General features: G+C 45.4%; 1 protein-coding gene across 5 annotated transcripts in view; it reads left to right on the forward strand.

Annotated features, from left to right (window-relative positions):
* The window catches only part of CAMTA1 (calmodulin binding transcription activator 1), a 296,378-nt gene that overhangs the window by 20,567 nt on the left and 262,885 nt on the right, over positions 1 to 12,926 (forward strand). For all 5 annotated transcript variants that reach the window (XM_074560717.1, XM_074560719.1, XM_074560718.1 and 2 more), the window contains one exon: positions 7,974 to 8,092. In XM_074560717.1, coding sequence (XP_074416818.1) covers positions 7,974 to 8,092 — 119 coding nt within the window. The remainder of the gene's footprint in view (positions 1 to 7,973; positions 8,093 to 12,926) is intronic.

Here is a 12,926-nt window from a genome sequence, read left to right on the forward strand (position 1 = left end):
GTTACGCCCGTGAATGCAGGTGGGGCCAAGGGGTGGGAAAGGGGAGGTGGAACTTCTCCCGGTAATGCCCAGGTGAGCCGGGGACGGTGGGGGGGATTCTGGCAGCATTTCTGGGTTTGCCGTTGATACTGACCGGGAAGGAAGTGAGAGCTTCAGAGATTACTGAATGCCAGAGGCTGTTCTGGTAACATACCTTTTAAAAACAAAACATTCTTGATTTGGTTGTTAAACAGCAAATATTTACTTCCCTCTGCGGAAGTGTTGCATAACATTTTATTACTTAAACAAACCTGAGCTTATTGTGAGCGTGATGGATTGGATTTTGTGCTGCGCCCTCGGTACTGCTGTCCGTCTTGGCACAGTTGGACTGTCAGGGTGGAGAGGCAGGGTTTGACACCTGGAATTTTTGCTGAATTTCAGCAGTTGGGATTTTACCAAAATTTCTGTTGTCAGAGACTGTAGCAAACTGCTTTTACTGACGTTTCTGGACCCACTCAGAGGGCTGTGAGCCAGCAGGATGGTTTCAGAGAGCAGACCTGATGTGCTCTTGTCCAAACTACACGTGTGTGAGAGATCATTTTTTTTGGAGTCTCTTGGTATTCGAACCGTTTTACGCACAAGACTCCTGGTGTAAGGCATGGGGCTTGTTCAAAGCTCGGGTTTTTTAATCCAATTCCCCATCTCTTGTTAATGGTTTTCCCAAACACTTTGGCTCAAAGGGTTTTGGTTTACTTGTGTGGGTTTTTAAAGCTACTTCTGTGGGAGGCTTTCCTACAGATGTTGTAACTCAGGTTTCATTTCACGTGTCGGGAAGCAGTGGAAGGATTATGTATGAGTAAGGTTAAAAGAAATGTTTTTAAAATTCAATCTTTCAAGACTTGTTGCTAACTTTACTAACGTTTTTAAACGGTTCTTCTCAAACATGCAGTTTTTTAAAGCCCTGCTTAGAAAGATGTATGTCAGCGGCGGAAGGGGCGATGGCTGTCCTACCTCTCTGTCCAGGCAGCCTTCAGAAAGCAGGAGCTGGAATGTGACCTTCCTTTTTTAGTGTCCCTTCTGTCTCTGCTTCAATAAACCAAATATATCTGCAGGGAAAGAAAAAAAAAAAAACAAAAAACAAACCCAAACCTTTCCATGGAGCGAAATGAGGCTGGTGGAGTGTGTTGTGGAATACAGTGCCGGTTAATTAAAATGCAGTGCTTCCAGCAGCTTCTTGCGTCTTCAGTGCTTCCTGGCTTCCTCTTCCACACCTTGCTGAGGTTTTCCTTTTCAGTTTTTTCCCCTCACTTCGTGTCCTGTTTTCACCGCCTGTGGCTTCCTGTGTCCCTTCAGCCCTGTGTTGTGTTCACCCTGTTTTAAACACGGGTTTTGAAGGATGAGCACGCCTGTGGGTGCTGGCTTTTGTCTTGACCCCAGTGTTTTGGGGTGCAGCACCCTCTTCCTGGGGCGATGCTGTCGGTGTGGCTCCGTACCAAGGAGCAGTGATGGCACTGGGTGAGCAAGAGCAAACTCCTGTTATCACTGGGAACGGAGGGCTCAGTGTCCTTCTCCTGCTCTTGTCTCTTCAAGGGGTTGTGGGGTTCTTGCCCTGCTCTTCAGTTTAAGGGTTTTTGGGGTATTTTCCTGCCAGCTCTCCAGGTAGGTTTCCAAACTCGAACCGTTCATAGTTTAAAAAAAAAAAAAAAAAGTAAAAATCTCAGTGGCTGGTGGCTGCCAGAGTGTAGGCTCAGAGTAAGCAATTTCACTAACCTTAGCCAACACTTTGTGACTCCTGGAAAATTTGTTGTAGCGTTGAGAACTTTTGTAGTATTGAAAACTGTATAAATGGGTGGTTTATTTTTGCTTGGCTTGGCTAATAATATGCATCTCTCCTTAGTTTCATTGCAGTTGAATTTGATGATGTATTTTTAGTGAAAACCAAGGGACGAGGGAACTGATGACAGGTCTAAAACAAATGAATTGTTGGCAACCATGAGCAATGGTCTAATCATTCTGTTGCACTCGTCATACTTAAATGCAAGACGGTGAAAATCACACATGAGCACACTTAGGAGCGGCAGGAGAGAGTTGAAGCGACTGCACTGTTTTAGCGCTCCTGAAGATTGCGTTTAAAATAGTTACTTTTGTGCACCTTCTGAATTTGACCAAATCCTGCTGTCTTGTATGGTTAGCAGGTGCTTTCAGCCGCCTGCGAAGCGGGGAGAGAGGAAGGAGCCTGGGAAATAGAGGAGCCCGTTTTGTTGGCTGGGGGAAGCAGCCTCCTAAGTGCTGAGCCCAGTGATAAATGTACAGCATAAGAAATAAATAGCTAATTGTGTAAACCAGACCTTTGCAACCAGCACTTGGGCTTTCATTAAGAAGAATTGTGCTATCAACTCTTCCCCTAAACGCACCATTTGCAGTTTTACGTGAGTGTGTTGTTTAGTTGGATTCAGTTATGGAATGTCAAGAAAGTTTCTGCTGTGTGAAGAGGACACAGTAACTTCCAAGTAGAGCGTTGTTGGTTGAGAACCCGGAGGATAATACGCAGCACCAGAGTTTTAGCTATATTTGTATTTCTTACAGTTTTAGAATGGTTTGTAGAGCTTGTCGTAGCAACAAAGTGTTTATCACAAATATTCCAAGCAACTAGGCTAGATTCAGTAAATGACTAGAGGAAAATTACTTCCTTGGTCATCCTTGATATTACTACCATTCCTAGGACTTCCCCATCCTTCCTAGTTTTCCTCGCTCCTCCTGTTTCCCTGCAGGCAGCAGCTCTGCGTGTGCTGGTTTGTGTCTCATCCCCTCTTGCTCCGATATCATGTTTTTTGCCATTGCTCAAACGTTTACCCTTTTCCTGCATCCCCCCTCGGCCCCCGGGTGGCTCCTGGGGCTGCCCATGTCCTTCCCGGCGCAGGATGGGGACACCTTTCCTTGGCCAGTGGCTGAGCCGGGTGCTGGGACGGCAGCGCCGAGAGCTGGACCTGGTTATCTTATCTCAGCCGCCCTCTATTGATATTTAGAAATCTGCTTTTGTTGCCAAGAGATTTACAACTGTAATCGTCCAAATATTTCTAGAAAACAGAGCAAAAGCTGTTGGTTTTGCTTATATTGCTACTTGTTTACTGATTGAAAATGCCAGGAACGAAGTTTAACTATGAGAAATAGCATGCCAGTCCTTCAGATATTTGTATCAGGGATAATTCTTTGCACTTAATTCTGCCAGATTGAATTTATTGGTTTTGTCTGTGTCCAGAGGTCAGCAAGTGGAAGAATGTAGGACATCAAGGGGACTTCATACCCCTGCCCACAGCCTGGGACCCAGCAGAGCCAAATCAATATGTGGGAAACGCAAATATGTTAAAAAAAAAAATAAAAAATTTTCTTTTGACTAAATCTAGATACCTTGACTTTCATTTTTGTCTAAGTCTTTGTGTATCATCTTTAGAAAAGCGAGTTATTGGGAGAGTAGCTATTTTTGCAAAGGGGAAGGGAAGAGTTTCAGAAAAGCCAAATGGGTTGAGCACAAGTCCGAAGGAAGGACAGCGGAGCCGCTGCTTTGGGTATTGACGTACTCACTACTGAGCTCTCTCAAATAAGGCACGGGGTCATTATTTGCCCTGTGAGGGGGACTGGCGCGTGGGTTCCTGCTGCGTTACGCCAGGGAGCGGGTGACTTTGGGTAGCCCAGGTTTGGGCGTGCGGTGGGTGCTGTGTCTGAACTGTGGGTCCTCGGTTCCACCGCTCGGGCCGCAGCGTGGTCAGTGCCATCGTGGTTAACGTGACGCCCTCCAGTCCTATTTAAGTAGCTAATAATTACGTTGTGATTTTAGCTGTTTGTTTTATACGAAAGCACCTATTTGTAACGTTTAAACACCTTTTACGTCTCTGGTGAGGTAGTTAAGAAGATGGCCAACCCTAAGTTATTACTTCATAATAATGGGTTTATAAAACTTGTGTTTGTGATTTTATAGGCTTATTCTTTATATTTATTTCCTGTATAGAACTGTCTGCAAATCAGCAGTTGATCAACACCCATTCAGCCATTTCTATATTCTCCAATTATACGTTATATTGATAAAGTGTGGTAGTTAAATGTCTACAGATCTAAATTCACCTCCTGGATCACAGAAGATTTAAGAACCAGTTAAAGAAAGAAGAAAAAAGGAGAGGAGGGGGGTTGTTTGGAGAGCGGGGGTAGAGCACAGGCTCACTGTGTGATTTGCTGTTGTGCGCTTTAAAGTTTTATGGCCCATGTTGCATCCCTTGGGAGGATAAAGTGCAAGGAGCATGAAGAAACCCATAAAATTACGAAGGGTTTATGTGGTATAATTAATATGGAACTTTACATGAACTTTATAATAGTTGTACTTTCTTAATTTTACATGAGTTTCTGGTTTTCTAATAAGTAATCTTGAAGATTGCCAACGGAACCTAAATTTTGGAATTTCATACTGAAATATAGCAAGATGCGTTGTAGGCTGCTGTATTTTAGTATGTAGCTTCCTTATTGTAGTTTCAGAATTGGCTGTGCATGCCTCGGGAAGCGTTTTTGAGCTGTGGCCAGCTTTGCACTAAAAAAAACCCCATGTCGATAGAGCTTTACTGGCAAATCCTCCTTGTGCAAGTGCAGCTTTGCTTGCAAAAGCACTTTTTATTGACACTGGATGGGTTTGCAGATCACAATGTCATAAGTCGCACCCATAGCAAAAATAATACGGGCAAGAAAGTTCAAGTACAGATCTGGCCTGGATTAGCACAGTGAAATCAAATAAGCATTGTGAAATTGCAGCTCCTTTTTTTAACAACAGAGGAAATTTTAGTTCTAAATAAATGTAAAATATTTCCTCTGGAACGTGCTGGTTGCTCTGTAAGTTGGGCGCGGGTGCCGAGCAGTTGGTTCGCGCTCCTCTGACTTCAGCAGGAGACATTCTGGTGAGTGGTTATGGTGGGCTGACTAGAAATGAGGGATTTGATTCAAACCAAAGGATTTGCTCCACCTCCCTAAAGCGTTTGAGTTGGAAAGATTGTGATTGTTGGTGAGGAATGTGAGCAGCAGAGCCATCGCCGATTCGCAGGGACGTGAGCGGTGGGTCACCAGCCTGTAGGTGGGGTGGCAGGTCCCGGGTGGTGGCGAGGGCGTTCCGAAGGAGCCTGATCCCGGAGGAGGTCCCAGGTGACTGAGATCTGCAGCACCCTTAGAGCAGCCGGGAGAGCAGTCCTCCTCTTCCTCCTCCTCCTCTGTGCCCGGCTTCCCCCTCATCCACGTTGGCTTCCCTCCGTTGGGGAATATGTCGTGAGTGATTCCCGCGGGCGGAGAAGCAAGTTCTAAAGCAAGCATCGTTTGGGTACAGGCGCTTTCTTGTTCTTAATCCTCAGAGCTGGTTGGCCCGCTTCGTCCTTTCCCAAGGTCAAACTGTTTTAGAGGTCACTGAATTCGGGATTCGCTTCGCATAACGTAATTATTGTGTGTCATTCTGACCCTGCAGGTAGAGGATTCTTTAACGAAAAGATTGAGGCAGGTGGCAGTTGTTGTTTTCCATGTTGGGGATCTTTTGGAATGAAGAAATGTCGTTGCTAAAGGCAGAGAAGGGAAGCATTACGCGAGATGTAGTCACATTACAGGATGATGAAAATGACCTTCCGTGGCTACAATAACACAAAGGTATGAGATGCTAACAACAGGATTTGGAAGGTTTAGAGTCAGCAAGTTCTGAGAACTTCTACCAAAACATTTTTAAGGGATCTATTATCCATCGGCACTTTTTGGATTAATAATACTGATAATTGATGACAGTGGAAGAAAGTTAATAAAACGAGCTGAATAATTAGAGGTCTGCCAGCCCCGCAAAATAATGGAATGAATGATAGAGGACTTGACTGATACGGAGGTAAGGGGAAGTAATACAATTAATGTCAATTAAAATGTGCCCATGGAAAATAAGCTGATGAGATGTAACTGGGGATGTAGTTTGGCTGATAAAAGCAATAATGTGTGCTGTAAAATACTTTGCCGCCTTAATGAATTGAATGTAGTGCGATGCAATATTTTGAATGAGAAATGAAAACGGTATAAAATTAAATGTAGGGAATGTTAAGGAGGTACCAGCTAAATTGGGTGGCAGGTCTGAAAGCGCCCATGGGGATGTCTGGGGGCCGCTGGCACAGTGGGGCCCTGCCCGGCCCCCGTCGGGTTGGTGTCCTTATGGATAACCCCCCGTGTCACGACATGCGTGTTTGGGAAGCTTTGAGTGGCCAGAGGTGGGGGCGAATAACAAAGGTGACAGCCACACGTGCAGAATATTGACTGGGAAAAGGATGTGGCCAAAAAGCCCCATAGAGTAGCGGTCTGAGACCCTCGATGGCAAGGGAGAAATCCTGGAATGGCATGCAAAATATTAATTGAGAGCGCCTGCTTCCTGGTTTCTTTATCCGTTCAGCAGAGATCAATGCTGCCGGAGCACTCCCTCGGCCGGGAAGAGGTAGGAAGCTGGCAGCCCTGTTGATTTAGTCCAAGGCAGCCGTACAGCAAAGTTCCCAATAACTCAGGGAGCGCACAGGACTCATAAATTATAGAGCAGCTCACGATTATCATACACATCGCTGCTTATCTTGTAAACTCATCTGCTGTGCTTGCACGAGTAGTTGATTTAACAGCATGTATATTGTTGAACTTGACACATCCAAGAGTATAATCAAGCTTTAAAAATACTAGGGATGTCTGGCTGCTGGTTTGTGCTCTTCACCCGCCTTCTCCAGTGATTGCGGGACGGTTCTCTCTGCTTTGCTGCAGGTCACGGGAAATTTCTGTATCCTCTGTAATCGCTGAGGAGTTTTATCATGATGCTGGCATCTGTTTAATGACATAAAATGATTAGATGTGTAAAAGGAAAAAAGTTAATATCCTTTTTCTGTACACTTCCAAATGGGAAATGACTATAAATTAATTTTGTAGGGTAAAATGCCGATGAGTAAGTGTACTTCTCCTATACCGCCACCCAGCATCTGTCACGCGGAGCGCGACAACAGCGGAAGATGGCAGAGAAGGGGCTTTTGGAAGGAGAACCCGCAGAACTCCTGTGCCGTAGCTGGGATCTCTGATCCTGCTGCTCCGCTTCCCTCTTCTGTGGGGACTGATCTGGTCCATAAACAGGCGGTTCGTGGATGCTCTGGTTCTTCAGGTGATGGTAGAGACGTAACCAGCTTAATGGTTTTGGGACTTCTGCAGTCTGTTGTTGGACTTGAGGGTTTTTTGGGTCTCGCTTTTGTTTTTTTTTTTTTTTTTTTTTTTTAAGGGGAATCAATGCACCTTCTACGTTTTTAGCAACAAAAAAGAGTAATTTTGTATTCTGCAGTATTTCTGCTTTTGAGACCCCCCCGGGGAAGGTGAGATAGGAAGGTTTCCATCCCTCTGCCTCACTCATGTTGAGGAACTACATTCACTTTCTGAGCTGTCCGTGGAAAGAACAGTAACCTGGTTTTAATCGGTACAGCGGATTTTAGTTTTAAATGAACTAATAGACCTGGAGTTGCATTTCTGCTGCAGCTTGACAAAATTATAGCAGGTACTGGGGTTCTGTGTCTATTTACTTGCAAATCCTGTTGAGCGTGAACTTCATTTACGACTTTGCTGGCAGGTCGTACCGCTGTGGGTGCAGCTTCCATAACGTTTTGTCGCTATTGCTTGTAAAATTTGTTACTGAGGGAAATAATAAGCTAAAATAGGCACAGGTAAGCACCCACACGGGCTCCTCGTGCACAAATCCATCAAAGCTCTTCTCAAACTTTGCAACCACAAGGAATTAAACTGTATTTATATTTCTGAAATAAAGATGCCATTTCAACAGAAAGCCGTGTTCTTCTCTGCAGTGAGAAATTACCTGCTCTTTGACAAGGGAACTGGGGGGTTTCCAAGCTCTCCGGTAGCTGGGGTCTCCTCGTGGAAACCGCCTGTTCCCCGGTGTGTACATCGTCTCTCTCTCTTCTTTCTAGATGATCATGGGAACAGCAATGGCAGTCATGTAAAAATCTTTTTACCGAAGAAGCTGCTTGAATGTCTACCAAAATGTTCAAGTTTACCGAAAGAGAGGCACCGCTGGAACACTAATGAGGTAGTTAAATCTCTTACTTGTTCCTAAACGTACCAGTTTACTTGATGCTTATGGATTATTTTTTGAGAGAATGTCATGTAAGTTACAGAATATGAATGCCCTGGCTCTGAAACCTGTTTTTAAAATAATAAAGTCCTATTAAAAGTTTAAAGTGAGCTTTAAACTAGGCTTGAAGGCGAATGTGGAAGCTGACTACTAGTCTAGCAGAAGTCTATGGCTTGCGTGTGTGTATGTCACTTGTCTCAGAGTCAAATCTTGTATCATCTCACTGACGTGTGTCAAAATTGTTTAAAATTAGATAGGTGTTTTGGTACCGTTTTAAACAAAATGTTATCTTACTGTGTGTAAAGACTTATGAACAAAAAAACAATGCATGTTTTTTCCTGCCAAACAGGGTCCTGAGAAATAATTAGCTGACTCCTGGCTGAGAAATCTTGTTAAGGACAGGGGACACAAAGAATTGGGCATTTTATACTGGAATCCAGTTACTCTGAATGTGCTGGTTTGCATGTCTCCTGTTAACGCGTCATGGTTGGGTTCATTGAAATGAAGGAGAGGTATTTCAAAGTCAGGTGTCTGGTGGGTCCGGGGGAAGGCGAAGAACAATCCCAATAGGTCTGCGATCCCTTGCCTTTATTCCCCCGGGGCAGCACGGCTGGAAGTTACGCGGCAATACCCACAGGATAGTTTTGGGTTTTAGTAGCACTGTCTTACAGTACCCTTGCCATATTTATGGGAATCATTTAATAATAGAAGCAATCAACTTTGAGAAATTCCTGTAAAACTCCAGTTAGTATCTCCCTGCTGCAAGCTAATGGTTCTTGTCCCTCTGATCGGTCGTTTGCGACATCTAAACCTGTTAACAAAAACTGTGCTCAGGAGTTTAACGACTGCACGTGGCAAGCTGAGCGCCGAAGCAACTGTGAATTGGTTCATGTGTGTATTTGCTGAGCGCAGAATCAAATATGGGTCGCTTCATGTGTGTATTTTTCAAAGTTGGGGTCCTTTAGAACTCCCCCTCCTTTTGTCTGAAAGTTAAAGCCAAGTATCCTTTTTAACATACTAATTACTGTGGCAGAATTAATCGGGTCTTTTGGGGAGTTGCTGGCACTGGCTCTTTTGCGTAGATGTTTTTGTCTTGGGTCATTGGAATTGAAATGTAAATTGTAGAAGCCGTGGGTTGCAGTTTGTTCTGTGCAAGCGTTTTTTATACTAATGGGAATGGGGCATGGAGTAATAGCAGTTCCAGTGCCTCGGAAAGGTGACGTTTTGACAGAGACAGTTGAGAAAGCTAGCTCTCTGCCCAGGTTTGTGGCAGAACGATGCTCCTCCTTGTTACTGGAAGCAGCTTGTTGGTTTTCAGTTCTGTTCTGTTGTGTTTGTTGTCGCTAGAGCCTTGTGTGTACATTTACACAGGCTTTCGCTTTTCCTTTTGAACAGCGTTTGGTGTTTGCAGCCTCCCAGGGTACAGAATGTGGCGAATGAAGTTAATCATAGAGCTGAAAGTCTGTGTTATCCATAAGCACGATGCAAAGGGGAAGGTGTAGGTGCTCGCGAGGTGTATGAGGCCAGAAGAAGAACTTGGGAGCATCGCCGTCGCTCTGGGGAGGGAGCAGCGGATGGCCTTGATGGTGTTTGCCGGCGTGTTGTGGTGTGCGTTTGTCTCGTACCTTAATTCTAGAGGGACTGTTCGCTAATAATCACAAATCATCAGGTAGTATGTTTAAAAAAACCCAAACCAACCCACTTCTGGCTTTTTGAATGTCAAGTTTGTCACACTCATTTCTGTCTGTCTTTCCTGCAAGCCCTGTCACCGTGGCTGCCGCGCAGCGGGACCGGGAGCCGGTTCTGTCCGTGGGTTACTGCTGGCGCTGTCTCTGCTGGCATACGTGGTGTGTCGGTTCCAGTCTCCCTGTTGCATTATTTAAAAGGAAGAGCTTTTCTCGTGGCCTGAGATTTTTGGCCTCGCTAGCTCAGAAGGGAGAAAAAAAGAAAAAAAAAAAAAAAAAAAAAAGGCAGAATCTTGTGCCTAGATGAAGTCTTGGAAAATTTGTGTTAATTACGGGGGAGGAGGGAGCTTAGCTTACAGATTTTATTTCCCTCCCCACCCCCAACCTGCAAGTTTAATTTTGTTCACTGTTATAAAACTTGAATTTTTCTTAGGGTATAATTGAATAATAATGTTGGACTACATTTCAGAGTCATTCCTAAGGGAATATATTTTTTTCATCTGAGTACACAGGTGTTCTGTCTATGCTGGTGAAAGCAGGAGTTGTAAAATATAGGAGAAAAAGATGTATTTTATACAGTGGTACTTCCAGAATCTTTGTGTTAATTTCAAAATCCCTGGTACTCTTTGCAAGGTCTCTCACCGATAGGGAGGTTTATCAAAAGATATAAAAGAAATTAAAATGCATGAAGTAACTTAAAGATCTGAATACGTCTATGACATTGCTGTCCTCCCTCAAACTCGTATGTCTTTGGATGAACTCAGGGGTGTCTGATCTCGCCGTAGACTTCTCCGGAGTGTGGGATGTGGTGCGGGATGCATCCCAAGGGGTGGCCGCAGTCGACCCTCCTAACCCAGCTACGACTTTTCGAACCCCTTAAGCGTTGCTTTTTCTGCTCCTTTGCATGGGGTTATTTCAAGGAAGCTTAAACATGGCCCTTGTAGGCATCTGCGGGTCCTTGAAATAAAGCACAAGGGCATTTTTCTGCTCCGGGGCTGGAGCTGCCGAAGGATCCCTGGCATCCGCCAACGAGCCACTGCCGGGGCTGAATGCGGGGGTCAGGGAGCAGCGGGGGTTTGGTCTTCCCTCTGCCAGGGCATCGCCATGGCAACGCTGCAAATAACTTTGGGCGCTTTGGTCTGCAGATGCAGGCTAATGGTCATGTGTTGCTCTGGATCGGGTAATTGGGATGGAGAAACAATATCCTTTGAGAGCTGAGTAGGTTGAGGTTGACTTTACACTTAGTAAAATAATGCGATGAGCAGCAAGAGAAATGGAGCATTTAAAAATGCTTAGAACACGTTATCGAGATGTTTGCTTTCCGTCAGATTATGCAGTTTTAACTGAAATGTTTGATGGAAATATATTTCCATATCAAGATGTCATCTCGTCTTAAATCAAGTTTATAGTGGTTTTATATTTCCTAGTGAAGGAAGTGTTCCTTCTAATTCTTTTTTTTTTTTTAACAGAAGTGCAAAATCCTAAGTTTAGCCAAGCAATTTAATTACAGATTTACATTTTTTGAGATGCCTGTGAAAGTGTGCGTGTGCTTATTTCTCTTGCTCTGGGGGAGGATAGAAAGGGGATTTTCATGCGATTGCTCACGTTAGGCCAAATCAGTTAATTGCCAGAAAATTCCGCCACGCTGTGCGTGTGAGGGAGTTCCTTGCTCTTGGGTGCTAGTTGTCGTTCGTTTTGAACCGGTTTAGCGTTGGTGTGGTGCGGGTCTGGTTTGGTTTCAGTGAGGGGCCGGAGCAGAGGCTCCTCCTTGCCGTGCTTGCGGTGCGTGCCCAGCCTGCATCCGGGAGCGCCGACTCTCGCTGCTGCCCTGACGGAGGTGGTCGAGGTGGCCGGCTTGTTAGCCGCCGATCACTGTGGGCAGCAGGAGAGACGCGTCCTGCCCCGTTCCGTCAGTGACCAGGCTGTCTGGGAAGCGGGAGCTTTGCTCCCCGGAGCAGAGGGCGCAGGGCTCAAGGGTGTCGGAGTAACCTTGTCTGCACTCGGCGCTTGCCAAAAGCGGGATTGCAGCTTTGAGCAGAGATGCCTCTCGTTAATGGAGTTGGCAGCCGCAGTCATTAATCATCCTTGTAAACACTTAATGACACAGTACGAGAAAGAAGAAAAAGTTAAACATTGGAAATGTAAAATGCTACCTAGGGCTTTTGTTTCTGACAGTATTCTGTATTTACGTTCTCTGTTGGGAGAAGCACAGAATTTCCACGGTAGAAAAAGCCAGTCGTAATTGCTTCGTGTGCTTAGGCTTTCCTTGAGGGGCAGGGCAGGAATGCCCTGTTCTCCAGTGGGATATCTAGCATCAGCTTTGTACAGTTTCAGGCGTAGGTATTGCTTGGTAGTATGCAAACGGATGCAATTACCAAACTCTCTATTGGAGTGTTATGTAGCATAGGAAGAAGTTCTTAGCGATGCTGCGTTGGGGACCGAGAGTCGCGCGCTCGCTGACGTCTCTGTGGTCTGGCGGTTTTGCTTTGCTTGCACGACGGTGACATTCTCCTGTCCCGCTTGACATCAGGTTATTTCCCGTCTTTTCTCTGACCCGCGGAGAAGATCTCAAAGGTTTGGAGAATTGCCTGAGGGACGTGAGGGACCTGGAGCGTGTTGGGAAGCGAGTGGGGAGTGTCGGGGCTGGGGGGAGTAGGTAGAGCGGTGCCTGTCTGCCCCCCGGCAGGGACACGTCAGGCAGCCGGGTACTGGCACGGTCCTGTCATCGCCCATTTGTTCATCAAAGCACCGCTCTGGGTGAAGACCCAGCAGTACGACATGCTGCTACTTTTTCTTGGGTTTTTTTAAATGTTTTTAAGTGCCTTTTAGAATTAACTCTTGTGGCTGAAAACTTAAAACACCTATTAGTTTTAAGGCTGCCCTGCATAGTATGGTCTATTGTAACACGTCACTGTGTTACCGTACCGGTTCATACTTTATTTACCGAAGTAGCTGAATGTGGTGTTAATTCACGGGGTTGAGCCAACGCGTGGATCAGCTTTTGTCATCACCACAGTCAGAGCGAGGAAGGGGGGTCTGTCCCGGTCACAGCGTCCCCTCTGCCATCAAGGTGGCAAAACTCTCTGGAAAAGCGACTGCTTGTT

This window comes from Larus michahellis, chromosome 16 (genome assembly GCF_964199755.1).
Source record: "Larus michahellis chromosome 16, bLarMic1.1, whole genome shotgun sequence".
Lineage (NCBI taxonomy): Eukaryota > Metazoa > Chordata > Aves > Charadriiformes > Laridae > Larus > Larus michahellis.